Source organism: Panthera uncia, assembly GCF_023721935.1.
Source record: "Panthera uncia isolate 11264 chromosome B2 unlocalized genomic scaffold, Puncia_PCG_1.0 HiC_scaffold_24, whole genome shotgun sequence".
NCBI classification, from domain to species: Eukaryota; Metazoa; Chordata; class Mammalia; order Carnivora; family Felidae; genus Panthera; species Panthera uncia.
This window is the reverse complement of record NW_026057580.1, coordinates 7637953-7663379: the sequence shown is the minus strand read 5'-3', so window position 1 is coordinate 7663379 and position 25427 is coordinate 7637953. Positions and strand designations below refer to the sequence as shown.

Below are 25427 nucleotides of genomic sequence, written 5' to 3'. Positions count from 1 at the left end.
TGTGAAGGAAGTGAGCGAGAAATGGGCCAGGGGCTGCGCAATTATCTGGCGAATTCCTGCCAAAAATTACAAACATGCCGCCTTTTCCCTTATGTTTCAAAGCAATTGCCGGAGTGTGAACCTTGTATAGTTCGGAGGCGAAACCTTTCAGTGGCTGACCGCAGGGCAGAAAGAGAGTACGGAGCTAGCTCTCCCACCCGTCGCTGCGCGTGCGCGCGCTCGCCCCGCCCCTCACCACGCGCCAGCCCCGCCCCTCGTCACGCGCGCCCCTCTCGCAGCGCGCGCCTCCGGCCGCTGCGAGCCGGGCTAGCAGCGCGCGGTCTTCGCGTCTCTCCCCGCTGGCTACCGCGGCGCCGCGCGGGTGGGTGGGATCGTGGCGGAGCTCCCGGCGCCGGGGCAGGGGCGGGAGAGCGCCATGGCGGCGGCTGTGGCGGCGGCATCCGGTCCCCGCGCCGCGGCGAGTTGAGGGGCCGCCTCTTCACGACTGAGGAGGCCACAGCTGCCCGCCTGCCTTCCACGCGGGCCGCGGCTCCGGCATGGCCGGGATCATTAAGAAGCAGATCCTGAAGCACCTGTCCCGGTGAGAGCGCCAGCGCCGGCCCCCAGCCGTCCCGGGGCCCTTCCTAACCCCCTTCGACCCTCCTCCCGTACCCCCTGCTTCGGGCCGGTCTCCCTCTCTTCAGCCCGAGCTGGGACTCCGTGGCGGCCCTCGCCTCAACTCGAGCTGGACAGCCTCCGGCCCGCTCCGCTGGCCCCGACCGTTGTCACCACTCTTCTTCCCTCACCCTGGGCCCTCCAGTGCTGGGCGCTCCTGCCCTCGGGGGGGACTCCAGGCTCTCCCCTCCACTCTCGCAGCCTCCGTATCCCTCCTGGCCGGCCGCCCCCGCACTCAGTTCCCACACAGCCGAACAGGTCACCCCGTCCTCGCTTGCACGTCCCCCAGACACTCAGACCGTCCCCTCCGAGGCCCCCAGGGATGCCACCCTTTCCTGTCCGACCCTGCCTTTTCCTCTCCCCTTTGGTTCCTCTGCCCGCCTCCTTACCGGCCCCACCAACCCTTCCACCGCTTCCTCTCTCTCTCCTTCCTGGTACCAGGTCCAGACTAGACCCTTTATCCTCCGGCCTTTTCTAAATAACCGTGACCCCTAGTCCTTCATAATGAATGCATTTTCCGCTCGGATTTCCAACTCCGACACTGGTTTCTTCCTTCCTAGAAGCTCCCAGCTCCTCCACTTCTTTGGCTGACCCTGTTGCATCACCCCTGGAAAGGATATAATCCCTGCACCCGGGGCCATTCCCTTGATCTCTTTTCTCCCTCCTTTGCTTCTCTTCTCATTACACAAACTAAATGGATAAAGGTGATGAGAGTTGGGCATAAAGTTTCAACAACCTTCCCTTTAAGATGTGGAGGATTTTTGACAGCCTGTGAAATGAACTAACAAAGTCCACTTCTTTGCAGCCATTTATTAAGCAATGTTATGTCCCTCAGTAATTTGGGGGGGAGGAGGCTGGTGTCCGGCAAAACAGTTTCCAGTAACTGAGTAACTGCTGACTCCTGTGTTACCGTTGCAGGTTGTCAGAACCAGTATGTGCAAAAATTGGAAGCCTTTCACTTAGTTTTTGCTTCTTATTCCAAGGCAGGATTTGGGAATGCCTTAATACTTTTAACCAGCCTTTGTATCTCAAGGGGAGACGGATTCAACCCTTGTCCACACTGATCAGTGGTTTTCAGGAGGTGGGATTAGGGGGGTGTCGCTAGTCAACAGGGGGCACAGGGGCCTTGGACCAATGTACCTTTCCTGGTCTTTTCACTGGATTGATGAGTGGTATGGTGAGAAGCTTTTGCTGCCGCTGCATCCCCCTTTCTGGCTGATACTCTGGCTTATTTACTGTTCTTTGATTTTAGACTTTAGTAATTAGATTCAGATACATCTGTTAGTTAATCACCATGTTGTAAAAGTAAAAGCAGATTGGAGGCTGGGACTGGAAAGTGCCTTTGGACCCTTTACTCAGATTAGTTTTCTAATATATTATTTTTCAGGTAGCATTCATCTGGGGTGTTCCATGAGTTTGGTGGTTCTGTATAAAGATTTAAAAGTAGGACTAATGGGGGCACCTGGCTGGCTCAATGGATAGAGGATCTGACTCTTGATCTCAGGGTCCTGAGTCACTTAAAAAAAAGGTAGGACTAGGGGCACTGGGTGGTTCAGTCTGTTGAGGGTCCTACTTTGGCTCAGGTCATGATCTCGTGGTTCATGAGTTCGAGCCTCGCATCGGGCTCTGTGCTGACAGCTCAGAGCCTGGAGCCTGCTTCAAATCCTGTGTCTCCCTCTCTTTCTGCCCCTCCCCCACTGGTGCGCGCGCTGTCTCTCTCTCTCTCTCTCTCAAAAATAAACATTAAAAAGGTAGGACTAATGAATGTGAGTGGTACAGAAAATTTAACTAAAGGAAAACTATTCATTTAAATAAACATAGAATCAGAGAATTTTAGGATTTAGAGATGATCTCACCCAACATAGCCCCGTGTTTAAGAGCCCAGGCTCTTTCTGGTTTACTTTCTTCAACTGTAAAATGAAGACAATAATAGTATCTAACTCAAAGGGTTATTGTGAGGGTTACATGAATAAATATATGTAGACTTAGCACAGTGCCTAGCACATAGTAAGTGCTCAGTTAAACATGGGCTGTAGTTATTTTGGGGGCCATGACTTGGGTGACAATTTGATATAAGCCATAGACTTCTCCAGAAAAATAGACATATGCAAACAGGTAATCTTTATATAAATTCTGGCGGAGAGTTATTAACCCCCAAAGCACATGCCTGAATCTTTCAAGGGATCCTGGAACTAGGTGAATAACCCCTGACTAGTTAGTTTCACTCTCCTCATTTTATGGCTGAGGAAACTAAAGCCCAGAGAGGATAAGCAACTTGCCCAAGTTGCAATGGAAGGTAAAGTAATGGACTAGAATCCAGCTTAGTGCACACATATTCTGTGTACTCTCTATGAATATAAAGTTTTTAAAGAAAAAATTTAATACTATACACTGACCTATTCAGTGGATCCTTGGAGATGAACAAAGTATCTCTTTTAGATGAAGTAGGAGTAGGTATGACAGACATTGGGAGAAATTTCTGGCTTCCTCAGTGTTGTGCGGTTGATAGGGAAGAGGAAGAGAAGGTTATTTGGGTCTGCAATATCAGGGCTCCAGGAAAAGGTGGTAGGACATGGATCTATTTGAGGGACAGATCAGACTCCTTGAGCCTTTGGCCTAATCATGTATGACATTTGTGTCTTTGTATGGTCTCTACGATACCTGCAGAGGCTGGCCTGCCTGGAGGGAAGCCACAGCTTCTGTGGCTTGCCATATCTCATGGAGAAAGAGAAGAGAAGGTATACTGAGTTACCTCAGTATGTTAAATAAATATTTGTAGGTGTTTAATAATTACTTGTGGATGATGACAGTGCCACTTGACCTGGAGGAGAGTGTCTTAACAGCAGGAAGGATATTTCAGTGACTCTCTCTCATGTTTAATTTTGGTCATGAAGTATAAGATATTAAAGTGTTTTGTTAGAATGCATCCTTCTTATCAGTAGAGTATTTTGGTAAACAAGATTTGAGAGAAGTGGTCATCAAGATGTTTTTGTTAAGTGCCAGCTCTAGGCCTGGCCCTGATCTGGTCACTGGGGATTCAGCAGGGAAGAAATGTAGATATCTTTTAAGGGCTTTAGCCTATGGTTTGGATGACTGCTGTGTAATACAAATAGTTTCAATATGCAGTATTCATTTAAATTGACCCAGGAGGAGACCTTTACTTAGAAACAAAAGTAATCATTAAAAAAAATCCAAAATTGATTTTTCACTAAATTAGATTATTTTTGTTTTAGCTCACCGTAGCTAATGTCCTTTTGTAAGAAATGTGATTGATTGTCAAGTAAGTCAAGGGACTGTGGCTCATGGAAAGAGCATGGGACTCTGGAGTCAGAGAAGCCTGATTCACCTTCCAGCTCTGCCCTTTTGAATGGGTCAGCCTTTCTCAGCCTTAGTTTTCTTATCTGTAAAAGATGAGAATAATGAAGAATACTAAGTACCTAGCACATTGTTTTGAAGATTGGGGATAAAGTATTTATTACAGGGCCCAGCATATAAGTAGGGTTTAATAAAGAGTAGCTATTATAACATGACCAGAGAAGTTAGGAATACCTCCATAGTATGGGTGACAGCAACCCACTTGACTGGCTCTTTTAGAAACCTACCAGAAGTCTTAATTATTTACTCTAAATAGCTGCAAGAAATGTGACCCCGAGTGACAGAGAGACGGCTGATAGGCATGATAGATATTTTAAAAACAAGTTTTTTTTTTGTTTGTTTTTTTTGTTTACTAATTTATTTTTAAATGATAATAAAAAACCCATTATAGATTAACATCTAACATTATTAATGAAAATATATCTTGCAAAATAAAATTATAGCGAGAAGAGTAGCATTATTTTACATTTTTGCAAATCCATTTAATGTCTGGCTAAACAGAAGACAGCTGGATTCTCATACTTGCTTATGTATTCAGCCCATTTTGATATATTGGTTGACAGATGTGAACAAAATATGACCTCACACATATATGTTTTTGGAAAGGGAAGAGTATTTTAATAGACTTTCAGGTGGTTGTGGACATTCTTCTTTGATATTACATCAAAATTGAACAAGTGGTAGTTTCTTAAACATTAACTACAAGGTAGAATCTGGAGCCATAGCAATGAACTTTTCATATTTGGTTATATTAAAATCCACTGGTTCGTGTTGCATTTTGAATTTCCTAACATCATGTTTGTATAGATCTTCCAAATGTCAGCGTATTTCATTATACGATACCAACTTCATTCATTAAGGTCTCATTGAATCTCGGGGTACTAGAAAGCTGTCAAGCTTGTGGTGTCAGATATAAGCCTACCAAAATTCTAATTTTCACTTGAAAACTCAAGATTTACCATTGGCAACAAATACTGTTATAGGATTTCTTTGAAGTGACAGGCTTACCTGGCTCATTTTTAAGAAAATGTCTGCCAAACTCCCAAGTTAGAAGAAGTTGTCCACCATCCTTTTAGGTAAAAATGGCATTTCATTAAAAAGTGACTAATTCAGCTCACAGTTCACCTCTACGAGTGTCTCTCCTCAAGGCAACTAATCATACTTCGTGAACACTTCCCGTTTTGTCACACCAAATATTAAAAAAGAGTTCTACTCAGTGGGCAAGGTTTAATAGAAGAAATTTCTATGGCTTCACCGAGGACATTCTTAAGTGAAACACTTTCTTTTCTCTAGGAGTGCATGGTGAAGAATACACCAACTAGTTCAGTTCGCTGCCACTGCCTTGATCTATGTGACAGTGACAGCAGTGTCAGCCACCATTTCTCCTGCCCCATCAATGAAACTGTTAACACCGTGAGAAAGATAAATAATGTTATGATGATGATGATGATGATGATGATGATGAAAATAATTTTGAACACATAGATCCCTAAAAGCTTCTCTCAGACCTGGGCAGGGGGATAAAAACAAGTATTAATGAAATCCAGAGGCATACAAGATTTCAGAGTCCTCTTGGAGAGTAAGAGACCCTACTGTGAGCTCAGCCCTCTTAGTTCATGATCAGTGCCTCCCCTTGTTATTACTCATCATCCTGAGGAGATCATTGTGGCCAACCCCCAGTGGACAGTGGGGAGCTGCAGGCTCAGAGAAACTGACTGCTGGCCCAGGGTCTGTTTAGGTGAAGATTTATAGGAGTAGTTTTAACTTCCAGGTCATGCCCCTTTTTACTAAACTTTACTTATTATTGCTTTCATTTCCTAAATAATTATTTTGCTCATTTTCTTTTTTTTTTTTTTTTTCTCATGTGCACAGAGCAAGTGGGAAAGGGGCAGAGGGTGAGTGACAGAATCTTAAGCAGGCTCCACACCCAGTGTGGAGCCCGATACATGGCTGAGACAAAAGTAATCACGATGAGTGGGACGCCTGGGTGGCTCAGTCGGTTAAGCCTCTGACTTCAGCTCAGGTCGTGATCTCACAGTTCGTGAGATTGAGCCCCACGTCGGGCTCTGTGCTAACAGCTCAGAGCCTGGAGCCTGCTTCAGATTCTGTGTCTCCCTTTCTCTCTGCCCCTCCCCCACTCGTATTCTGTCTGTCTCTCTGTCTCTCAAAAATAAACATTAAAAAAAAAAATTAAAAAGTAATCATGACTGTGAGATCCTGACCTGAGCCCAAATCAGGAGTCAGACACTTAACCAACTGAGCCAGTCAGGTGCCCTGTGCATTTTCTAGTAATAGTCAAATCTTATATGTCTTTGTTTCCCTTCTTCATTTTCTTGTGTTGCTTCAGAATAAAGCATTTTTTTTTTTTTTACTTAGCAAATACTTAATGATAATAACCAACTGTATAAATAAGCACTTTACAAGTCTTATAATGATGTAATTCTCAAACTAACCCTATGTGGTAGTTATTAGGCCTATTTTATAGATGAAGAAATGAGGCACAGGGAGGTTAAGGAACTTGCCCAAAATCATAACTAGTAAGTGATGGAACTGAGATTCAAATGTAGGCGTTCTGATTCTCTTTACTGTTAGGCTACTATAAGCTTCCCATCTTCTGAATATTTCAAATTGAGTATACTCTTGTCATCAGCATCCATATGAAGAAACAATATTACCAGCACCTAAGAAGCCCCCTTGTGTCTTCTGTCATTATCTCTACCAAAGAGTAACCACTGTCCTGATTTCTAACAATATAGATTCTACCTGTTTTTGTATTTTATATAAATGGGATCATATAATATATATGCTTCTCTGTCTGGCTTCTTTAGCTCAATGTTATTTTGTGAGATTAATCAAATTGTAGACTCTGCATTTTCATTGCTGTGTGGCATTCTATTATGTGAATATACCTCAATTTATTGATATGTTTTACTATTGATGGACATTTGGTTAGCTTCCCAGTTTGGGCTATAATGAACAGTGCTGGTAGAAACATTCTAGTATATGTCTTTTGGTGAGCAAATGTACACATATCTATTGGGTATATGCATAAGAGTGGAATTTCTGGGTTGTGGGATATGCATATGATAAATTTTAATAGATGTTTTTAAACAGTTTTCCAAAGTGGCTGTACCAATTTCCATTTCCACTGGAAGTGTTTGAGAGTTCTGGATGGTCTGCATCTTTGCCAACACTTGGTATTTTTCGTCTTTTTCATTTTAGCCATTTTGGTGGATATGTTTTGAAAAAAAATTTTTTTTTTTACACTTCATTGTGGTAAACCAGATAGCTACTTTATATTTGCCTCTGTTTAGTTTTTAAATGCTGATCTATTTGTAAATTTTAGTCACAAGCAAATGTCAGAACATCGAAAACATAAGATCTTTTTGGAGAAATGTTCAAATTAGGCAGGTTAAATAAAAATAATTAGGGTAATTTATAACTACCACCCCATAAAATTTCTTACTTGGAATGGTGTCTTGTGTCTTAAAATGTAGCATTTAAAAGTAATAAAAATTTCAAAGCCATACGGTTGTATGTATCTGACACACAATAGCTTAATGTATGGTTCACAAATCATGAAATGACCTGCTTTGAAAAATTGATTGAGACGCACGTCAGTGTAGCAGAAAGAACCAGGACTTTGGATTCCAGAAGGTGGCCGCACATTTTGACTCTGCTGCTTATAAGCTGTGTGTTCAGCAAGTCTTTCAGCTTCTTGAAGCTCAGTTTCCTTATCTGTGAAATGGGAGACAGTGATGCACAGTGTGGTTTTGAGGATTAGAAGTAATTTATAAAAATGCCTGGTTCTGAAAAAGTATTCAATAAATAGTGACTATTACTATTTATCTAGAAGTTGAGCAATCTCAAGAGAGATTGCTATTAGTTTCTTTCTTTCTTTCTTTTCTTTCTTTCTTTCTTTTTTTTTTTTTAAGTTTATTTATTTTGAGAGAGCATGCAAGTAGGACAGGGGCAGAGAGAGAGAAAGAGAGAATATCCCAGGCAGGCTCTACACTGTCAGTTCAGAGCCTAGCTCGGGGCTTGAATCCACAAACCATGAGATCTTGACCTGATCCGAAATCAAGAGTCAGATGCTTGACTGACTGAGCCCAACATCTTTAAGGTTGTGGCTAACATATCTAAGGGATTAGACATTTGGGGGGCACCTGGGTGGCTCAGTTGGTTAAACGTCCAGCTTCAGATGCTCTTTGTATCAGTGCTTAAGGAGAGGAGAGAACAGGGGCTATTCCTGTCTATCGCTTTTTGGTTTTTTTGTTTTGTTTTGTTTTGTTTTTTAATATCAAGGCATACTACGAAGAAGAAACTTTGACTTCAGCATGGATGAAATAGCAGAAATATATACATGGAGTTGGGTCCAGTGAATTTACTTATACATAATCTAAGAACATAGCACAATCATATATTGTATTCTTAGAGTGAAAAAAATCAGAGGTCATTTAGATCTCACCTAATATAGAACCTGTTTGGATAATAAATCTGTAAGTATGGCTTTAATCATTGAAAGAAAAAAAAAGATTCTTTTCATCACAGCTCAATTCTCTACACACACTGGAGTGTGTCTTCCTTGATGGCAGGGATAGTGGTCCATTGTCTGCCTTGAAAACCAGAGAGTTTGAAGATGCTTTGAGTGGGTGCAGAAGATGTGTGGAATGGGAATGCATGGCTAGAATTCAGGGAACCTTAAACTTAGGGAGTAGGGATAGTGGTGGGGGGAGACAAAGGGTCAAGGAAATCCAGTATTGTTAAGAGACCTTTTATCATTGTGTGATGAGGCAAGTACTTGCTACTGATGTTGACTTATCAGTATCAGATACTGTAGAACATTTTCCAGTATTTATAAGCAGTAGAATCAATCAGTATCTATATAGTAAAGCAGAAAACAAGTATAAAATATTATAGGTTAGAATTTAGGTAAAGGGTATGTAGTTTGTACCTTCTTGCTACGAACATAAGGACTAGATGTATCATAAATATTTGTTGGATTGACATTGTTTTATTTGCCTACAGCAATGATCATTTTACATATATACTTAATCTGTATAGTCCATTGGTCATGTGTAGCTTGGATGTTAGCCCATTGTTTAAGAAAATTAGAACAGTGGTGCATCTAGGTGGCTCAGTCAGTTAAGTATTTGACTCTTGGTTTTGGCTCAGGTCATGATCTCACAGTTTGTGAGTTTGAGCCCTTCATTGAGCTCCGTGCTGTCAGTGTGGAGCCTGCTTGGGATTCTCTCTCTATTCTTCTCTCTCTGGCCCTCCCTGCTTGTGCACTCCGTCTCTTCTTTATAGTTAAATAAATAAATAAACTTTAAAAAAAGAGGGGTGCCTGGGTGGCTCAGTCAGTTAAGCGTCCGACTTTGGCTCAGGTCATGATCTCGCGGTTCATGGTTCGAGCCCCACATTGGGCTCTGTGCTGACAGCTCTGAGCCTGGAGCCTGCTTTGGATTCTGTGTCTCCCTCTCTCTCTGCTCCCCCTCCCCCACTCATGCTCTGTCTTCCTCTCAAAAATAAATGAACATTAAAAAAATTAAAAAAAAATTGGAACATTGATGGTGAGAGGTTAGTATATGTAAGTCTCTGACTTATGGAATGATATATTCTCAAATTTTATTTCTAAGTTTGGAATTGGGAGTGTGTAGTTTAGTAGAAATATTGTATTGAGTGTTGAATAGGTTCTCAGGTTAGCCCACAAAACCCATAGTGGGTTAACTACATATAAACTCAGTAGATGGGAGTTTTGGTTGTTAAGGAACCATTTGAAGGAGGAGTGGAGATGAAATAGAAGAAAAAAGTTTTTTCTCTCCCAATCCTTGGAGTAAAATCTTTTGGGTCATTGAGATCGCAGCAAGGACTTTTTATGGTTGTGATTTAGGAGTGTGACCAGCATTTAGCGGGCTAGAGATGCTGAGATCATGCAGAATTATGTCACACAAAGAAGCATTGTCCTTTGTCCTTTTGAATTTTGAGTATTTGTTAGACGTTTACATAGGTGAGTTGCCCGTTTATATAAACATAGAGTCTAACTCTGTTGTAATAAACACAAAATATTGTACAACTTTAAACTACAGTGAATGTTCTAGATTGCACCTACCATGGGGGGAGATTTTTTTTTTTTTTTATGTTTATTCACTTTTGAGAGAAAAAGAGAGACACAGCATGAGCTGAGGAGGGGCAGAGAGAGAGGGAGACACAGAGTCTGAAGCAGGCTCCAGGCTCCAAGCTGTCAGCACAGAGCCTGATGCAGGACTCCAACTCACGAACCGTGAGATCATGACCTGAGCCAAAGTCAGATGCTTAACAGACTGAGCCACCCAGGTACTCCGGGAAGATTGTTTCAAACTTTACCAAGTGTTTGTCATTATTTTAGAAAATGTTGTCACTCTTGGCAGTGCCACTCATGGAATTGAGTCTGTCAGGGTTGAGAATCGCTAACTTAGACTAAATTCTGAAACAGCTGAAGTTTGCTCTTGATACGCTCTCTCTTCTCTTGATGTCTCTTTCCCACCTCCTCATGCACCCCATTGCTCTAATTCTGCCCTCAGCCCTCCACTACCATACCGCCCTCCCAAGCCTGCATGCCTTCCTCCTCTCACTTTTGCACCAAAATTCCCAGTTCTTTAGGATATGTGATTTCAGCTAAGTCAGGGGTGCATGTAGAGAACATATTTTGGAGAAGGAATGCTACTCTAATTAGACCAATTCTAATTCAGAAAATGTCCCACAGGGTCAGCTTCCCTAAGTTCCTCTTATTTTCATAGCTTTTGAATCCACAAATACTCTTAAAAGTTCCCAATTTGTTTTTTATTTTCCAAAAATGGTTTCCATGGCAGTGGGGGAGGAGCAGGGGTCTGGGCAGCTGTTTGTGGTATGTGTGTGTCTTTGGAGAGTTGGAGAGTTCTAAAATCTAGAAAATCCAGAAAAGGATAGGCTAAGTTCATTGAAGCTGAGTGCCTCCAGCTCTCTGGTCTAGTGCTTTCCCGGGCAGAGCTGAAAACATGCATTTCTCTTTTCTTAGATAAATTTGTTTTCCTTTTCTTCTCCTCTTTCCTTCTTTCTCTCTCTCTCTGAAATCTGTGTGTTTTTTAAATTCATGTTAAAGAAAGGGCTGCAGTTCAGGAATACAGTTTATTTGAGACAATGTCTTAACAGAGGTTGATTTCTCTCATTGAGAAAATGTCTTAACAGAGGCAATGTATTTTTCCTGAACCTCAGCAGAGTCCTTCCTCTCTCCCTTCCTTTCAGATGGAGCTGACTTGTGGCTCCTTAGTCCTCTGAGCCCGTAAACCTCTGAGAGGTTCTTCAGTTTCTTTGAGGAAGATTTGCTGCAAGATAGTTGGATGGTCAGGTGCAGGTGGCGGTTCACTCTTTCTCAGATACGGAGCTAGCCTTCACCTCAGCTAATCCCAGGCCCCGGGCTGCCTTTGAGGACTCTGTTTCTGAGACCATTTATCCATTAATTCTATCAGGAAACTTGTATTGACCACCTGAATTGTGTGCCAAGCGCCAGCAACTCCAAAAACTTGAGACAGGCATCCCTTTCAAGGACTCAACTGCATCCAGTGAAAAACAGGCCTGTAAACAATAAGCTCAGCAAGGCATTAAGAAGTTATCTGTGGAGCCTGAGGGGCACAGATAGTCAGGGGCAGAGAGGTGATGCCAGGCAGAGGGAGCTGCATGAGCAATGGTACTGAACTGAGAAACAGTAGGGTGCCTTTAAGAGACTGCATATGGTTCTGTGTCCCTGGAATGTAGGGTTTGAGGGTGGAACATAGATAGAGATGATACTGGGAAGATAGAGGCTAGATCATAGATGTCTGTATACTACACCAACACATCTAGGTAGGGCTCAGCTTATTCTCTATTGCCATTGATCCAGGTCTGAGGCAACAAACTTCTCCAGACCTTTACACCTCTGTTGACTTTGTTAAAAGTCAGAGAGATGGCATAGTGTAGTTGAGGCTGCAGGTTCTTGAGCCATACTGCTTGATTTTGAATCCTAGCTTGCTGTGATCTTGGGCAAGTTACTTAACCTTTCTATACTTGTTCTCTCTTCTGTCAAATGGAGATAATCGTTGTCCTTTATATCATGGGGTCATTGACAGAAATCAATTAATTAAAACAGAGTGCTTATTAGGACAGTGCCTGGAAGAAAGTAAGCAATTATTAAATGTTAGCTATTATTTTAAAAATAATTTTTATTCTCAGAGAAATATCCTTCTTTTTCATTTTTCCTGATATATATATTTTTATTCTAAAGGCTTCTAGACAGAGCTTATATTTAAATTTTTAAAAAATTTTTAACTAGGCTTCAGGCCCAGTACAGGGCTTGAACTTAAAACTGTGAGATTATGACCGTGAGATCAACACCTGAGCTGAGATTAAGAGTCAGTCACTTGGGGCACCTGGGTGGCTCAGTTGATTAAGTATCTGACACTTGGTTTCAGCTTCAGGTCATCATCTCATGGTTGGTGAGTTGGAACCCCTCGCTGGGCTCCACCCTGACAATGAGGAGCCTGCTTGGGATTCTGTCTCTCCCTCTCTCTCTGCCCCTCTCCCACTCCCTCTCTCTCTTTCTCTCTCTCTCTCTCTCTCTCAATAAATAAATCATCTTAAAATTAAAAAGGAAAAAGTCACTTAACTGAGCCACCCAGGTGCCCCTTTTAGACACAGCTTTTAGAATATACTTATTTTTCTCTCTCTCCTTTTAAAAAACCTTGTACTTTCTACTTGTCTCTAATGGGAAGGGTGTGCCTTCTACCTTAACTTCACAGATAAGTTTATTTCCGTGTTTACATATGACACTCTTAAACCTGGTTTAACATATCCAGTTAATCAGAGTATTATAGTTGGCTTACAGTGTGTGATAGAATGTGGTTGGATTGTTGGATATACCCTTTAGTTCATTCCATCTCTTTGGCAATTATCATTTATTTGCTTTGTATTATAATCAATAAAAATTAATTGAGCATTCTTGTCCTAGACTTTGTGCCAGACACAGATGGAAATGACACAATGTTAGCTTTAGAGGAACACACAGTCCTTAGGGTTAGAGACCTTTGTTTTTGTTGTTGTTTTAAATTTTTTTTAATGTTTATTTTTGAGAGAGAGAGAGAGAAAAAAAAATGTGAATGGGGGAGGGGCAAAGAGAGGGAGACAGAATCTGAAGCTGGCTCTGTACTGTCAGCACAAAGCTTGATGTGGGGCTCGAACCCATGAACCATGAGACCATGACCTGAGCTGAAGTCAGACACTCAACCCCACTGAACCACGCCGGTGCCTGCCCTAAGACATTTTTTTTCTTTAATGTTTTGTTTTTGAGAGAGAGAGAGAGAAAGCACCAGTGGGGAGGGGCAGAGAGAGAGAGAGAGAGAGAGAGAGAGAGAGACAGAATCCCGGGCAGGGTGCAGTAGTGAATAACCAACAATATCTGTTAGTAGAATAGGCCTCTTCTGAGCATTAGCAATGGGCAGTTTCACTTTGGCTAATCCAAGAGCCTGTGTGTAAGTCTTAAAATTAGAAATATAATATTCAGATTTCATTAATTCTAAGACTTGGGACATGAGGTGCAATATCTTCAAGACTGGTATGGGGAAAGAATCTGGGACCTAATCACTATGGGAACTGAATGGTTAAAGAATTGAGAGGGAAGAGAGCAGCTATTTCTGAGTTACAGTTGATGAGGAGCCCCCACTATTTTAGTTCTAATTCTAGAATGACCAATAAAAGGTTATGTAGAAAAGACATTGGCTAAGAAATTGCAGCCATAATTCCAGGTGGTACTCAAATACATTAACAGTAAGATGAGGAGGAGTCCATATGTAACATGCCTTACATGCCTGGATCCTTGCTAGTGGGCCACATTGCAAGTATTCAGTTCTAGAAGAAGACTGGTTTGGGTCACCTGCTGGCTCAGTCAGTAGAGTATGCAACTCTTGATCTCGGGGTTGTGAGTTCGAGCCTCAAGTTGGGTGTAGAGATTACTTTAAAAAAATAAAACCTTTAAACAATAAGAAGAAGATGAAGAAGGCTGGCTCAAACCAGACAGGGTATTAGGGCTTCAGCTAAATAGGCTAGGTTTTAGCAAGGCTTCCAGCTTAGGGAAGGGAATTAGAATGTTCATCAGGGCAACTGTTGAGCATTAAGGAAAGAGAACTCTCCAGAATCTCCAGAATATTAACTGGTCTAGTATTGGGATGGGAAGGTAGGGTAAATGGGAGGGCTTCAGTTCATTGACTACATAGCTACCATGGATGTTCAGAATTTTGTATAATTGGTTACAATTATTGAGAGTGTAAATCAATATCATGTCTATGGGGGGAAATTTGTCAGTATCTGTCAAAATGTAAAATGTATAATTCCACTTTTATGAATTCATCCTATAGAAGGAATCAAACAAGTGAGAAAAACCTATAAGGCTATTTAATGAGAGTAATGTAAAAGAGTAATCAATAGGGATTTATTAAATAAATTATAATGTTCCATACAGAAGTGTTGCTTGTGGGTAGTCTCCAATTGTTAAAAAGAAATTTGACAGTTTAAAATGCCTAAGATATATTGTTCATTGAAAATAAAAGCAAGTTTTAGAAGAGTATATATGGGATAATTCTATTTTATACATCTGTCTATCTTACAGCCATAATTCCAGGTGGTACTCAAATATGTTAACAGTCAATTAGATGAGGAGTCCATATGTAACATGCCTGGATCCTTGCTAGTGGGCCAGATTGCAAGTATTCAGTCCTAGAAGACTGACTTGGGTCACCTGGTGAGCTCAGTCAGTGTGTGTGTGTGTGTGTGTGTGTGTGTGTGTATTAGAAACTTATTTTTTCCTTTTATACCTTTTCCTTTTTTCTTTATATTTTTTATATTTCAATTTTTTATGATAAGCAATCACTAAGAGGATGATTTATCTATTACCATTTATCACACTGTTTTGAGAGGGCACATTTGTGCACATCTGGTCATATGTGTTTTTGGTAACTCAAATCATGGTTGCCTTTTGGGGAGGATGTAATACCAATGAGATCTAGTATAAAAGGTTTCTTCTAATGCTATAACAGTATCTTATGTTGACTTAGCTTTTTCTCAGATAACAATTATGAACTCTGGACAGTATATTAAAAAAAACCACACAACTATTTAAACACATTGGAAAGTGACCAAATCAGGCAGAAATTGACAGAAAATTTGAAAGATGGGAACTGTACTGGGTAGGTTTCTCATAAATCTTTTTTGCCTGAGGATACTCCCCAGTTTGCATGGTGGGCGGTGGCTAGAACTCAAGCAAAAATCTACGGTTTTACTAGCTTGGGGAGTCAGAGAATAGAGTTCAGGACTATAAGAGGGGCTGGGAAATGAGGGGAGAAATCTCAGAAAGGAGGGAGCAACAGAAGAGGGAGCCCTACAGTCTGCTTTTAAATTCTGTCCAAATCCTTGACATGCATGAGGAAAGGTTTCATGAAGCCTAGGAAAGGCAATAGTTAGCTGAAAGAATTGAGCTGAGATTTAGCTGCTGCCTCTTATGGGGGTGACAGAGTTTGGAGTATGAATCTAGACAAGTGAATTTCCCACTAGAACAAAATTCACTCTTCAGAGGAAGATTGACAGGATTTAGAATCTCAATAATGTTCAGTATACAATAATAAATGACTAGATGTGCAATGAAGGAAAATGTGACTCGTTGAGAATAGCAGTCAATAGAAATTGACCCCAAGATGACTCAGATGTTGAAATTATCAGACAAGGACATTAAACAAACTTGGTAATAATAAGTGAACAGATGGAGAATCTCAGCAGAGAAGTGGGAACTATAAAAAGAACCAAATGTAAAATCTAGAACTTAAAAGTACAATACCTGAAATGAAAAATTAATTGGATATGCTTAACAGCAGATTGGAGATGGCTAAAGAAAGGGTCGGTGAACTTGAAAATAGACAGGAATTATCCACTCTGAAGAAAAGAGAAAAAAGATTGAAAAACAAAAACAGCCTCAGGGACTGTGAGACAATATTAATATGTTTGTATTTGGAGTCCTAGAAGGCAAGGAGAGAGAAGACATGTGGCAGATTGTATTTTCCGAAGATGGCTGCAACAATATCTGCCATCATACGTGTTCTTTTCTTGGCCAATAGAATCGGGTTGGAAGTGACATCCAAGCTACACAGAGTAACCACGTGTAGGTGCTTCAGTTAACAGTCCTTGCTGAGCTGGTCTTTGAGACATTCCAGTCCAGGAGCCAACCATGTGAGTGAAGAAGCCACTCACTTCTAGGTGATCCCAGCTCCCAGCCATTCATGGCATCCCAGATGAAACCCCAGAATTCTTGAATCAGAGTAAAGCTTTCCCAGTTATCCCTTGAATGAATTTCTGATGCATAAATCTGTGAGCTTAATAAGATGCTTACTGTTTTATGGCACTAGGTTTGGAGTCGTTTATGCTGCAGTAGATAATTAAAACAAGACAAAAATATTTGCAGAAATAATAGCTGACAGGTAAACAAAAGACAACTCAATTTAAAAACAAGCGAAGGATCTGTATAGACATTTCTTTAAGGAAGATGCATAAATGGCCACAAACACATGAGATGCTCAACATTATCAGCCATCAAGGAAATGCAGATCAAAATCACAATGGCTACAAGGATGACCGTAATTAAAAAGCTAATTACAGTGTTGGTGAAAATGTGGAGAAATAATAACAAATGTTGGTGAGGATGTGGAACAATAAGAACTCTCAAACACTGCTGGTAGGACTGTAAAATGGTGCAGCCACTTTGGAAAACGGTCTGGCACCTCCTCAAGAAGTATCAGAGTTAACCATTTTACACAGCAATTCCACTCCTACTTGTATACCCAACAAATAAAAGCGTATGTCCACATAAAATCGTGTACTTGCATGTTCATAGTGGTATTATTCACAATGTCTCAAAAGGGGAAACAACCCAAATGTCCCATCAACTGATGAATGATAAATGATGATAAACAATAATGATAAAACATTATATAGATGGTGTATCTGTATAATGGAATATTTTTGACCATAAAGAGGAAAGAAGTGCTGATTCCTGTTACAACATGGATGAACTTTGAAAATATGCTAAGTGAAAGAAGCTAGTCACAAGAGACCACATATTGTGTAATTCCATTTATGTTAAATGTCCAGAATAGGCAAATCTATAGAGACAAAATAGATAATGTTTACCAGGTTAGGGGGAATAAGGAGAGTGGAGATGATAGCTGAAGGGTACAGGTGTTTTTGGAAGAGGGTAATGAAAATGTTCTAAAATGGATTAAGCTTATGATTGCACAACTCTGTGAATATACTAAAAACCATTCAATTAATTTTTTTTAATGTTTATTTCTGAAAGAGAGAGCAGGGAAAGGACAGACAGAGGGAGACACAGAATCTGAAGCAGGCTGCAGGCTCCAAGCTGTCAGCACAGAGCCCGACGTGGGGCTCAAACGCATGAGTCATGAGATCATGACCTGAGCCGAAGTCAGACGTTTAACCAACTGAGCCACCCAGGCGCCCCCAGTCAATTGTACATTTTAAATGAATGTGTCTATGGTATGTGAATTCTATTTCAATAGAGCTGTTATTAAAAAAGAAATAGTGGCTAAAAGTTTCAAGTTTGGTGAAAAACAGATTTATAAAATCCAAGAATCTCAGTCAATCCTAAGTAGGATAGATATAAAGAAAATCACTCCAGGCACATCACGGTCATGTTGCTGAAAATTAAAGATAAAGAGAAAATGAGAGCAGCCAGAGGAAAATGACTTCTCACATAAAGGAGAACAATGATAGAAATTAATGGCTGACGTCCCATCAATAACAGCAGTGGCAAGAATACAATGGACTGATATCTTTAAATGCTGAAAGAAGTTCTCAACCTAAAATTACATATCCAGCTTAAATGTTTTTTAAAAGTGGAAAGTAAAGGCATTTTTAGACCAAGGAAAACAGAATCCTAGCAGTACTATAAGAGATACTGAAGAAAGTTCTTCAGGTTGAAGAGAAATGATACCAGATGGAAATTTGGATCTATAAGAAAGAGTGAAGAACACTGCAAATGTAGATGTTCAAGACTATTTCTGTAATAGACAAGACTGTCTTATGGGTCTGTACCATATGTATGGTAGTCCTCCCTTATCCACAGTTTTGCTTTCCATGGTTTCAGTTACCTGTGGTCAACTGCAGTCCATAGCAGATGATCCTCCTTCTGACATATCATCAGAAGGTCAGTAGTAAGCTGATGCTGTGTCTTAGTACCTACATCAGTCACCTCACTTCAACTCATCAGGTAGGCATTTTATCATTTTATATCAACACAAGAAGAAGAAGGGTGAGTACAGTAAAATGAGCTATTTTGAGAGAAACCACATACACATAATTTTTATTGCAGTATATTATAATTGTTCTATTTTATTATTATTGTTAATCTCTTACTTGCCTAATTTATAAACTTTGTCATAATTATGTTTTAATAGAAAAAAAAGGTAGTATATATAGGTTTCAGTACTGTCTGCAATTTCAGGTATTGACTGGGGACATATCCCTCGTGGATAAAGGGGGACTGTTGTATATGTAATATATATGACAACTATGGTCCACAAGGTGAAGGACAGTAAATGAACTATTTTGTTGCAAAAGTTCTTAAATTTTTACTTAAAGTAGTATAATATTAACTGTAAGTAGATTGTGATAAGTTTACATTGTGTGTCCCTAGAGTAGTCACACATAGGTAAGGAGGTTTAGCTAAAAATCCCATAAAATTACAACGAAATACTAAAGATAACTAGGTTAACCTAAAAAGAAGGCAGGGAAGGAGGAATAGAGGAACAAAAACCAGATGAAACAAATTGAATGCTAAACCAAAATCAACCAATATCGATAATTACATTAAGTGTAAATGGATTGACCACTCCAAATTAACAGTACAGGTTGTCAGACTGGATAAAAAAGGGATAGACACAAATAGATTGAAAGTTAGAGGATGAAAAAAGGTACACCGTGTGAACAGTAAGCACAAGAATGCTGGAGTGGCTATATTATCATCAGACAAAATAGACTTCAAGACAAAGATTACTACTAGAGATAAGAGGGGTGCCTGGGTAGCTCAGTCGGTTGAGTGTCCAGCTCTTGATTTTGGCACAGGTCATGATCCCAGGGTCATGGAATCGAGCCCTGTATTGGGCTCACGCTGAATGTGGAGTCTGCTTAAGATCTTTATCTCTCCCTGCCCCCTCCCCCTTCCCTTCTTGCCCTTCCCCTGCTCAATCTCTCTCTCTCAAATAAAAAAAAAATTACAGAGATAAACATTTCATAGTAAAAGGATAATTTCATCAGAAAGACACAATCATTTCATCAGAAAAACTGGCTCAGTTAAGTGTCAACTCTTGATTTCAGCTTAGGTCATGATCTCACAGTTCGTGAGATTGAGCCCTGTGTTGGCTTGGAGCCTGCTTGGGATTCACTCTCTCCTTCTCTCTCTGCCCCTCCTCTTCTCTCTCTGTCTCTCTCTCTCTGTAAAAAAAAAAAAACAAAAAAAAAAAAAAAAAAAAAGACACAATCATTAATGTATATGAACCTAATAAAATAGCTTCAATACACATGAAGCAAAACCAAAGCTGAAAAAGACAAATCCACAATTATAGTTGGATTCAAAAAAATTTTTTTTAAAAATCTTTATTCATTTTTGAGAGAGAGACAGAGTGTGAGCAGGGGAGGAGCAGAGAGAGAGGGAGACACAGAATCCCAAGCAGGCTCCAGGCTCTGAGCTGGCAGCACAGAGTCCGATGCGGAGCTCGAACCCACAAACCGTGAGATTATGACCTGAGCTGAAGTCGGACGCTCAACTGACTGAGCCACCCAGGCGCCCCAACAATTATAGTTGGATGTTTTTAATACTCCTCCCTCAGTAGTTGATAGAACAACTTGAAAAATATCAATATAGATATAGAAGATCTGAATAATGTTATGCATTGCCTTGCCTAATTGACATTTATAGAACACTATACATAACACAACTGGAGAACAACAATATTCTTTTCAGGTGCACAGGAAATGTTTACCAAAATAGACCATACATTAAACTATAAAATATGTCTCAACAAATTTCAAAATATTGAAAACTTACATAGTATATTCTCTAACTACAATGGCATTAAGTTAAAAATCAATAAAAAATAAGATCACTAGAAAAGTCCTGCAAATTTGGAATATTTAAAATACATTTCTAAATAACTCATGGTGAAAGAAATCATTTTGTAAAACAGATTAGAAAATGTTAGCTAGTTGGCAATGAAATTCAACATATCAAAACTTGTGGGATATAGCAAATAAAGTGAATACTAGGAAACATATAGGTTTAAATGCTTATATTAGAGAAAAGTTTAAAAATCAGTGAATGAGGTTTCCAACTTAAGATGCTAGAAAATGATGAACGTAATAAACCCAAGTAAGTAGAATAAAGGAAAAACAGTAGAAATCACTGACATTGAATATAGGACAAAATAGAGAAAATTAATAAAGACAAAAGTTTTTTTTTTTTTTTTTTGTTTAAAGATCATTAAAATTAACTGTTAGTGAAACTGACCAAGAAAAAGAAGTCATGAATACTATCAGGGATGAAAGAGGGGATATAGATCTTACAGGTGTTAAAAGGTATTAAGGGATTATTAATATCTGTTGTCAAAAACTCAACAACTTAGATGAAGTGCACGTAATTATTTGAAAAACGTAACTTAGCAGAATTGACTATGAAGTAGAGTATCTGAGTAGCCCAATGTCTATTAATGAAATTGCATTTGTTATCAAAACTTTATTTTACAAAGAAAACTCCAGGTCCAGATGGTTTTATTGATGATTTGTGTTGAACACTTAAGTAAGAAATAGAACCCATTTAACACAAATTATTTTGGGAAATAGAGAAGGAAAACACTTCCCATCTTGTTTAATATGTCTATCATAATCTTGGTAACAGAAAACTGACAAAGATGTTGCAGACTATGTGAATGTCTTTGTAGAACTCTTTCGGCCTCTTAAAAAAAAAGTTATTAGAACTAGTAAGTTCTAATAACTAGAAAGTTATTAGAACTAGTTATTAGAACTATACTAGCAAGCATAGGACTAGCAAGTATTAGTACTAGCTAGTATTAATACTAGCAAGTATTAGAACTATACTAGCAGCGTATAGGAACAATATATAAATACCAGTTTTCACAGAGATTGGAAATGAAGAAGTAAAGCTGTCTCTATTCCACAGATATAATTGTTTACATAGAAAATCCTAAAGAACCTACAAAACAACCATTAGAGCGAATAATTGAATTTAGTAAGGTTGTAGGATATAAAGTCAAATACAGTGACACCTGGCTGGCTCAGTTGGTGGAGTGTGGGACTCTTGATCTCAGAGTAAGCTTGAGCTCCATGTTGGGTGTAGAGACTACTTAAAAAAATCTTTTAAAAAAACCAAAATCAATATGAAAAAACACTTTTACTTCTATCTTCTAGCAGCAAACAACTAGAAAAATTTTTAAAGTTTCCTTTATAATTCAAAAATATAAAATACACACATAAATTGAAAAAAAGGTGTATACCTGAAAACTAGAAAATGTTGCCTGGAGAAGTTAAAGACCACCCAAATAAATATGCCATCCCTTGGTTATATACCGTCTTCAAGGATACACTGACTCATCTTTGCTAATATGTCAGATCTCCCCCAGTTGAGCTATGCAGTCCCAATCAGAATTTCAACAGGTGTTTTTTTCCTCCATCCTACAGAAATTGGCAGGCTGACTTAAAAATTTGTATGGAAGTGTAAAAGACCTAGAATGACTAAAATAATCTTGGGGGGAAAAAGCAAAATGAGATTTATACTACTTTTAAGACTTAAAATGAACCTACCATAATATGGCCAGTGTGGTATTGGCATAAGGATAAGTAGACCAGTGGAACAAAATAGAAAGTTCAGAAATAAGCTACTGTAGGGGCACCTGGGTGGCTCAGTTGGTTAAGCATCTGACTTTTGAGCTTGGCTCAGGTTATGATCTCATGGTTTGTGAGTTTGAGCCCCATGTTGGGCTCTGCGCTGAGAGCATGGAGCCTGCTTGGGATTCTCTCTCTTTCCCTCTCTCTCTCTCTGTGCCTCTCCCCTCCCGCCCCCCACTCAAAATAAATTAAAAAAAAAAGCTACTGTATATAAATTGCACCTTAAATAACACAAAAACAATTAAAAAAACCCAATATTGGAAACAAAAATCCAGAAGGAGAGAGAATTTTCTTCTAAGAAAAGCATATATCCATTCATGTAGCAGTTTTGGGAGTAAAACCTATTAGGACAAACCTCTAAGATTGAATGGTATATTCTATCACATGGTCCAGAGTAGACTAATGTTAGCTACTTCAATGATTGAGATATTTTGTTTAGATGATTTGGGGGTCCACAGCTTGATGTGTTATATTTTTGCTGAAAGTCATGCCTGTGGTGTGGCTGAGCAGTGAAAATACTTTGGTATGGATTTGCTTAGGAAGCTTAGAAACCAAGGCCTGGGCTGTGATCACCTTAGTGGAAAAAAATAGTGAAGGAAGCAAAGCATATTTGCAGGCATAGTTGCTTTTGTGGGGTTTCGATTTCTTTGGGACCTGAAGCAGACTGATTATTGCAACTTATTGACTGTATTATCAGCAATAAAAGTACTGAATTACAGGGTACAGGGTAGTGGGAGAGTTGAACGAATGCTGAGTTAAGTCTCATTTCTGCCATTTACTTAGTCCCAGGTTAACCACTGGCTGGCTAGCTATGACTCTTGGGAAAGTCATTTAACTTTCTGGCCATTTGCAAATTATAGATTTGGTCTGAATTATTATTTAAGATGCCTTCTACTCTGAAATTCTGTGAATCTAAAAATCTAAGAATTCTCACTTCTAACATTGTGGTACATTTTCACAAAGATATCTGAGAATTTTTCTCTGTTGTCTCTTTGGCAGATTGCAATCCTCTGGCAGAAATGAAACCTGATCAAGATCTTTTCCAACTTGATTTCATCTTAGCTTCTATGCTCTGTAACAGTAACAGATGGCCAGAAAATGTTTCCCCACATACTTAAAGTGGAATAGCAGGCTTCCATTAGCCTTTTTAGCAACCCTGGAATCAGAGATATCATCCTCAGTTAGGAACACAGATACTGAATAAAGTGGTTTCAGATCAGATTCAGATCTGGTTTCCTTGTTTGAGCAAACCTCCACAATCCTCCTCCACAACCGTCCTCGTGGATTACCATTTTACCTATTCTTTGTTATTACTGTAAAATGCGGTCAAAATCAGTTGAGGAATTCTTACTGCCTTTTTTGAGAAGCTAATAAGGTGATACCCACTTTTTGTTGAATCATAAAAGTAAATTGACAAATTTATTATTACTCTTAGGGGAGAACAGCCATTGGTGGTCCAGCAGACCTGCATGTAATCTCTGTAGAGAGATTCTCCACTCTGATAACCAAAATTATATAATAAAAGGAAGTTTATCCTCTCACTTGCTTATTCTTCTGTACCCTACCTGGAAATATGAGCGATCACTTTTCCTCTAGGGCCTCATCTAGGAAGACAGGTTCTTCTGGGTTTTGTGCTTTTCCCGTTGTTCCTCTGTGTTGGTGCTGTTGATGAGGGCAGTATGCCAAGAGTCTGATGACCAGTCCTCACTAAGATTAGTCTCTAGTCCTGGCTGCCTGATGTTCATACACTTGTAGTCATTTCCAAGATAAGTCCACCTGGTTACTATCAGGATAAAATGAGCACAGGGTTCTCTATAGAACTTCCCTGAAGAAGTCAGTGCTGTCATTTGCCAGATGACATGGCTACAAAGTTCATAGAACTCTGCTGATTATCACCTATACACCTGTTGTTTTCAATTGGTTGGTCTTGCCTTTACAAGCTTGATTTTGACTAGATTAATTGATAACTTTGTTCCATGTCCTCAGTTCTCTTGTGACCCAGTAGTACTGGAGGGACAAAGGATGAAAATCTATTCTTGGAGCCAGAGTGGGGACTCTGGAAAGGCTTTCTGAGGAACATTAATTCAGTTTTAACCTTGTTCAGATTTCAATTTGTAGACGCCTGGGTGGAAAGGATAGAAATAGGCATACTGGGAATGGAGGAGGATACATTGAGCTAGAAAGAGACCTGAGGGGTTGTCTCTTGAAGACAGCTTGAACCCTAGGATTATAATCCAGGCCTCCTGAATCTATTTTTTAAGATAATAATGTAATCCTTTTCTAAAGGCAGCAGTGGAATCCACAAATAATACTGATTACTTTTTATTGAGCACTTAACAAATGCCGGATATTTAGTGTATGTTAGTTAGCTCTGTTAATTCCACCAGTCCTGTGAAGTTGGTTGAACAGTTTGCCTAAAGTCACAGCATTAGTGAGAGAGCCAGATTTTGAGCCCAAGTCTAACCCTAAAGCCTGTGCTCTTAAACACCAAGCCATGATAAGAATAGAATTTAAAAACTTCTCTGTTCTGGAAGAATGGATTTATGCATCTCTTTTCTATCTTGAACCTCTCATTTTCCCTGCCTTCAATCACTTTAACTGATTAACTGTTAAACCATTCAAATTAAACCATTCTCAAACTTTAGAGAACAGAAGAATCACCCTGAGTTTGTAAAATGCTGATTCCTTACTCTCCTCCCCATTGTGAATCAGCATATCTGGAGTGTGGCCCAATAATCTACATGTTAAAATAAACATACACCGTGGTGATTCTACCCATTTGATCACAGGACCATAGTTTGAGACACAATTGCCCTAAATCCTGGCAAAGTTAGGGTGAAATGTAACACAAGTCTCATACTTTTTTATTCACGACTGGAAAAATGACATGTATTTTTTTATATGGAGCTGTAAATGGAGTTAGATTTTGCATAGAACACAATGTAGAAATTAGGTACAGGTTGCCTGTTCAGTGTAACCACTTTGAGAATGTCAACGTTAGCATGTGTGTAACTCATTGTTGACTGTGGTTGTTTCATTTTATTCAAAGTATGTTCCTCCTGTTTTTAGAGAGATTTTTATCATAAGGGAAATAGCTTATTTTAGTGACTCTCAGCCTGTTCTCTCCTGCATATTGAAGGGGTCCTGACTCCCATCTCTGACAGTGTCTCACACCTACTTTGATTCTCAGTTGAGGCAGAGAGGTAGGGTCTTAGCACAATCTGGGGAAAAGAGGACACGTACAGTTACAGTCTTTAAAACTAATTTTTTTTATCTTCAAAAATTCTTATCTTTAAGACTAATGCTTCTGAAGGGTTACTCACCCCAATTTCGGAGCTGATGTGGCTTTCCTGAATACTTAAGAGTAGAGGAAGTGTTGCTAGGAAAAA

The 25427-nt window shown here is 39.6% G+C and overlaps 1 protein-coding gene across 1 annotated transcript in view; it reads left to right on the top strand.

Annotated features, from left to right (window-relative positions):
- The first annotated feature begins 234 nt into the window (after positions 1–234).
- BLTP3A (bridge-like lipid transfer protein family member 3A) overlaps positions 235–25427 on the top strand; it is a 57176-nt gene continuing 31983 nt past the window's right edge. Inside the window, exon 1 of the mRNA XM_049653401.1 lies at positions 235–580. Within this exon, the coding sequence (XP_049509358.1) occupies positions 537–580 (44 nt within the window). The 5' untranslated portion in view covers positions 235–536. The remainder of the gene's footprint in view (positions 581–25427) is intronic.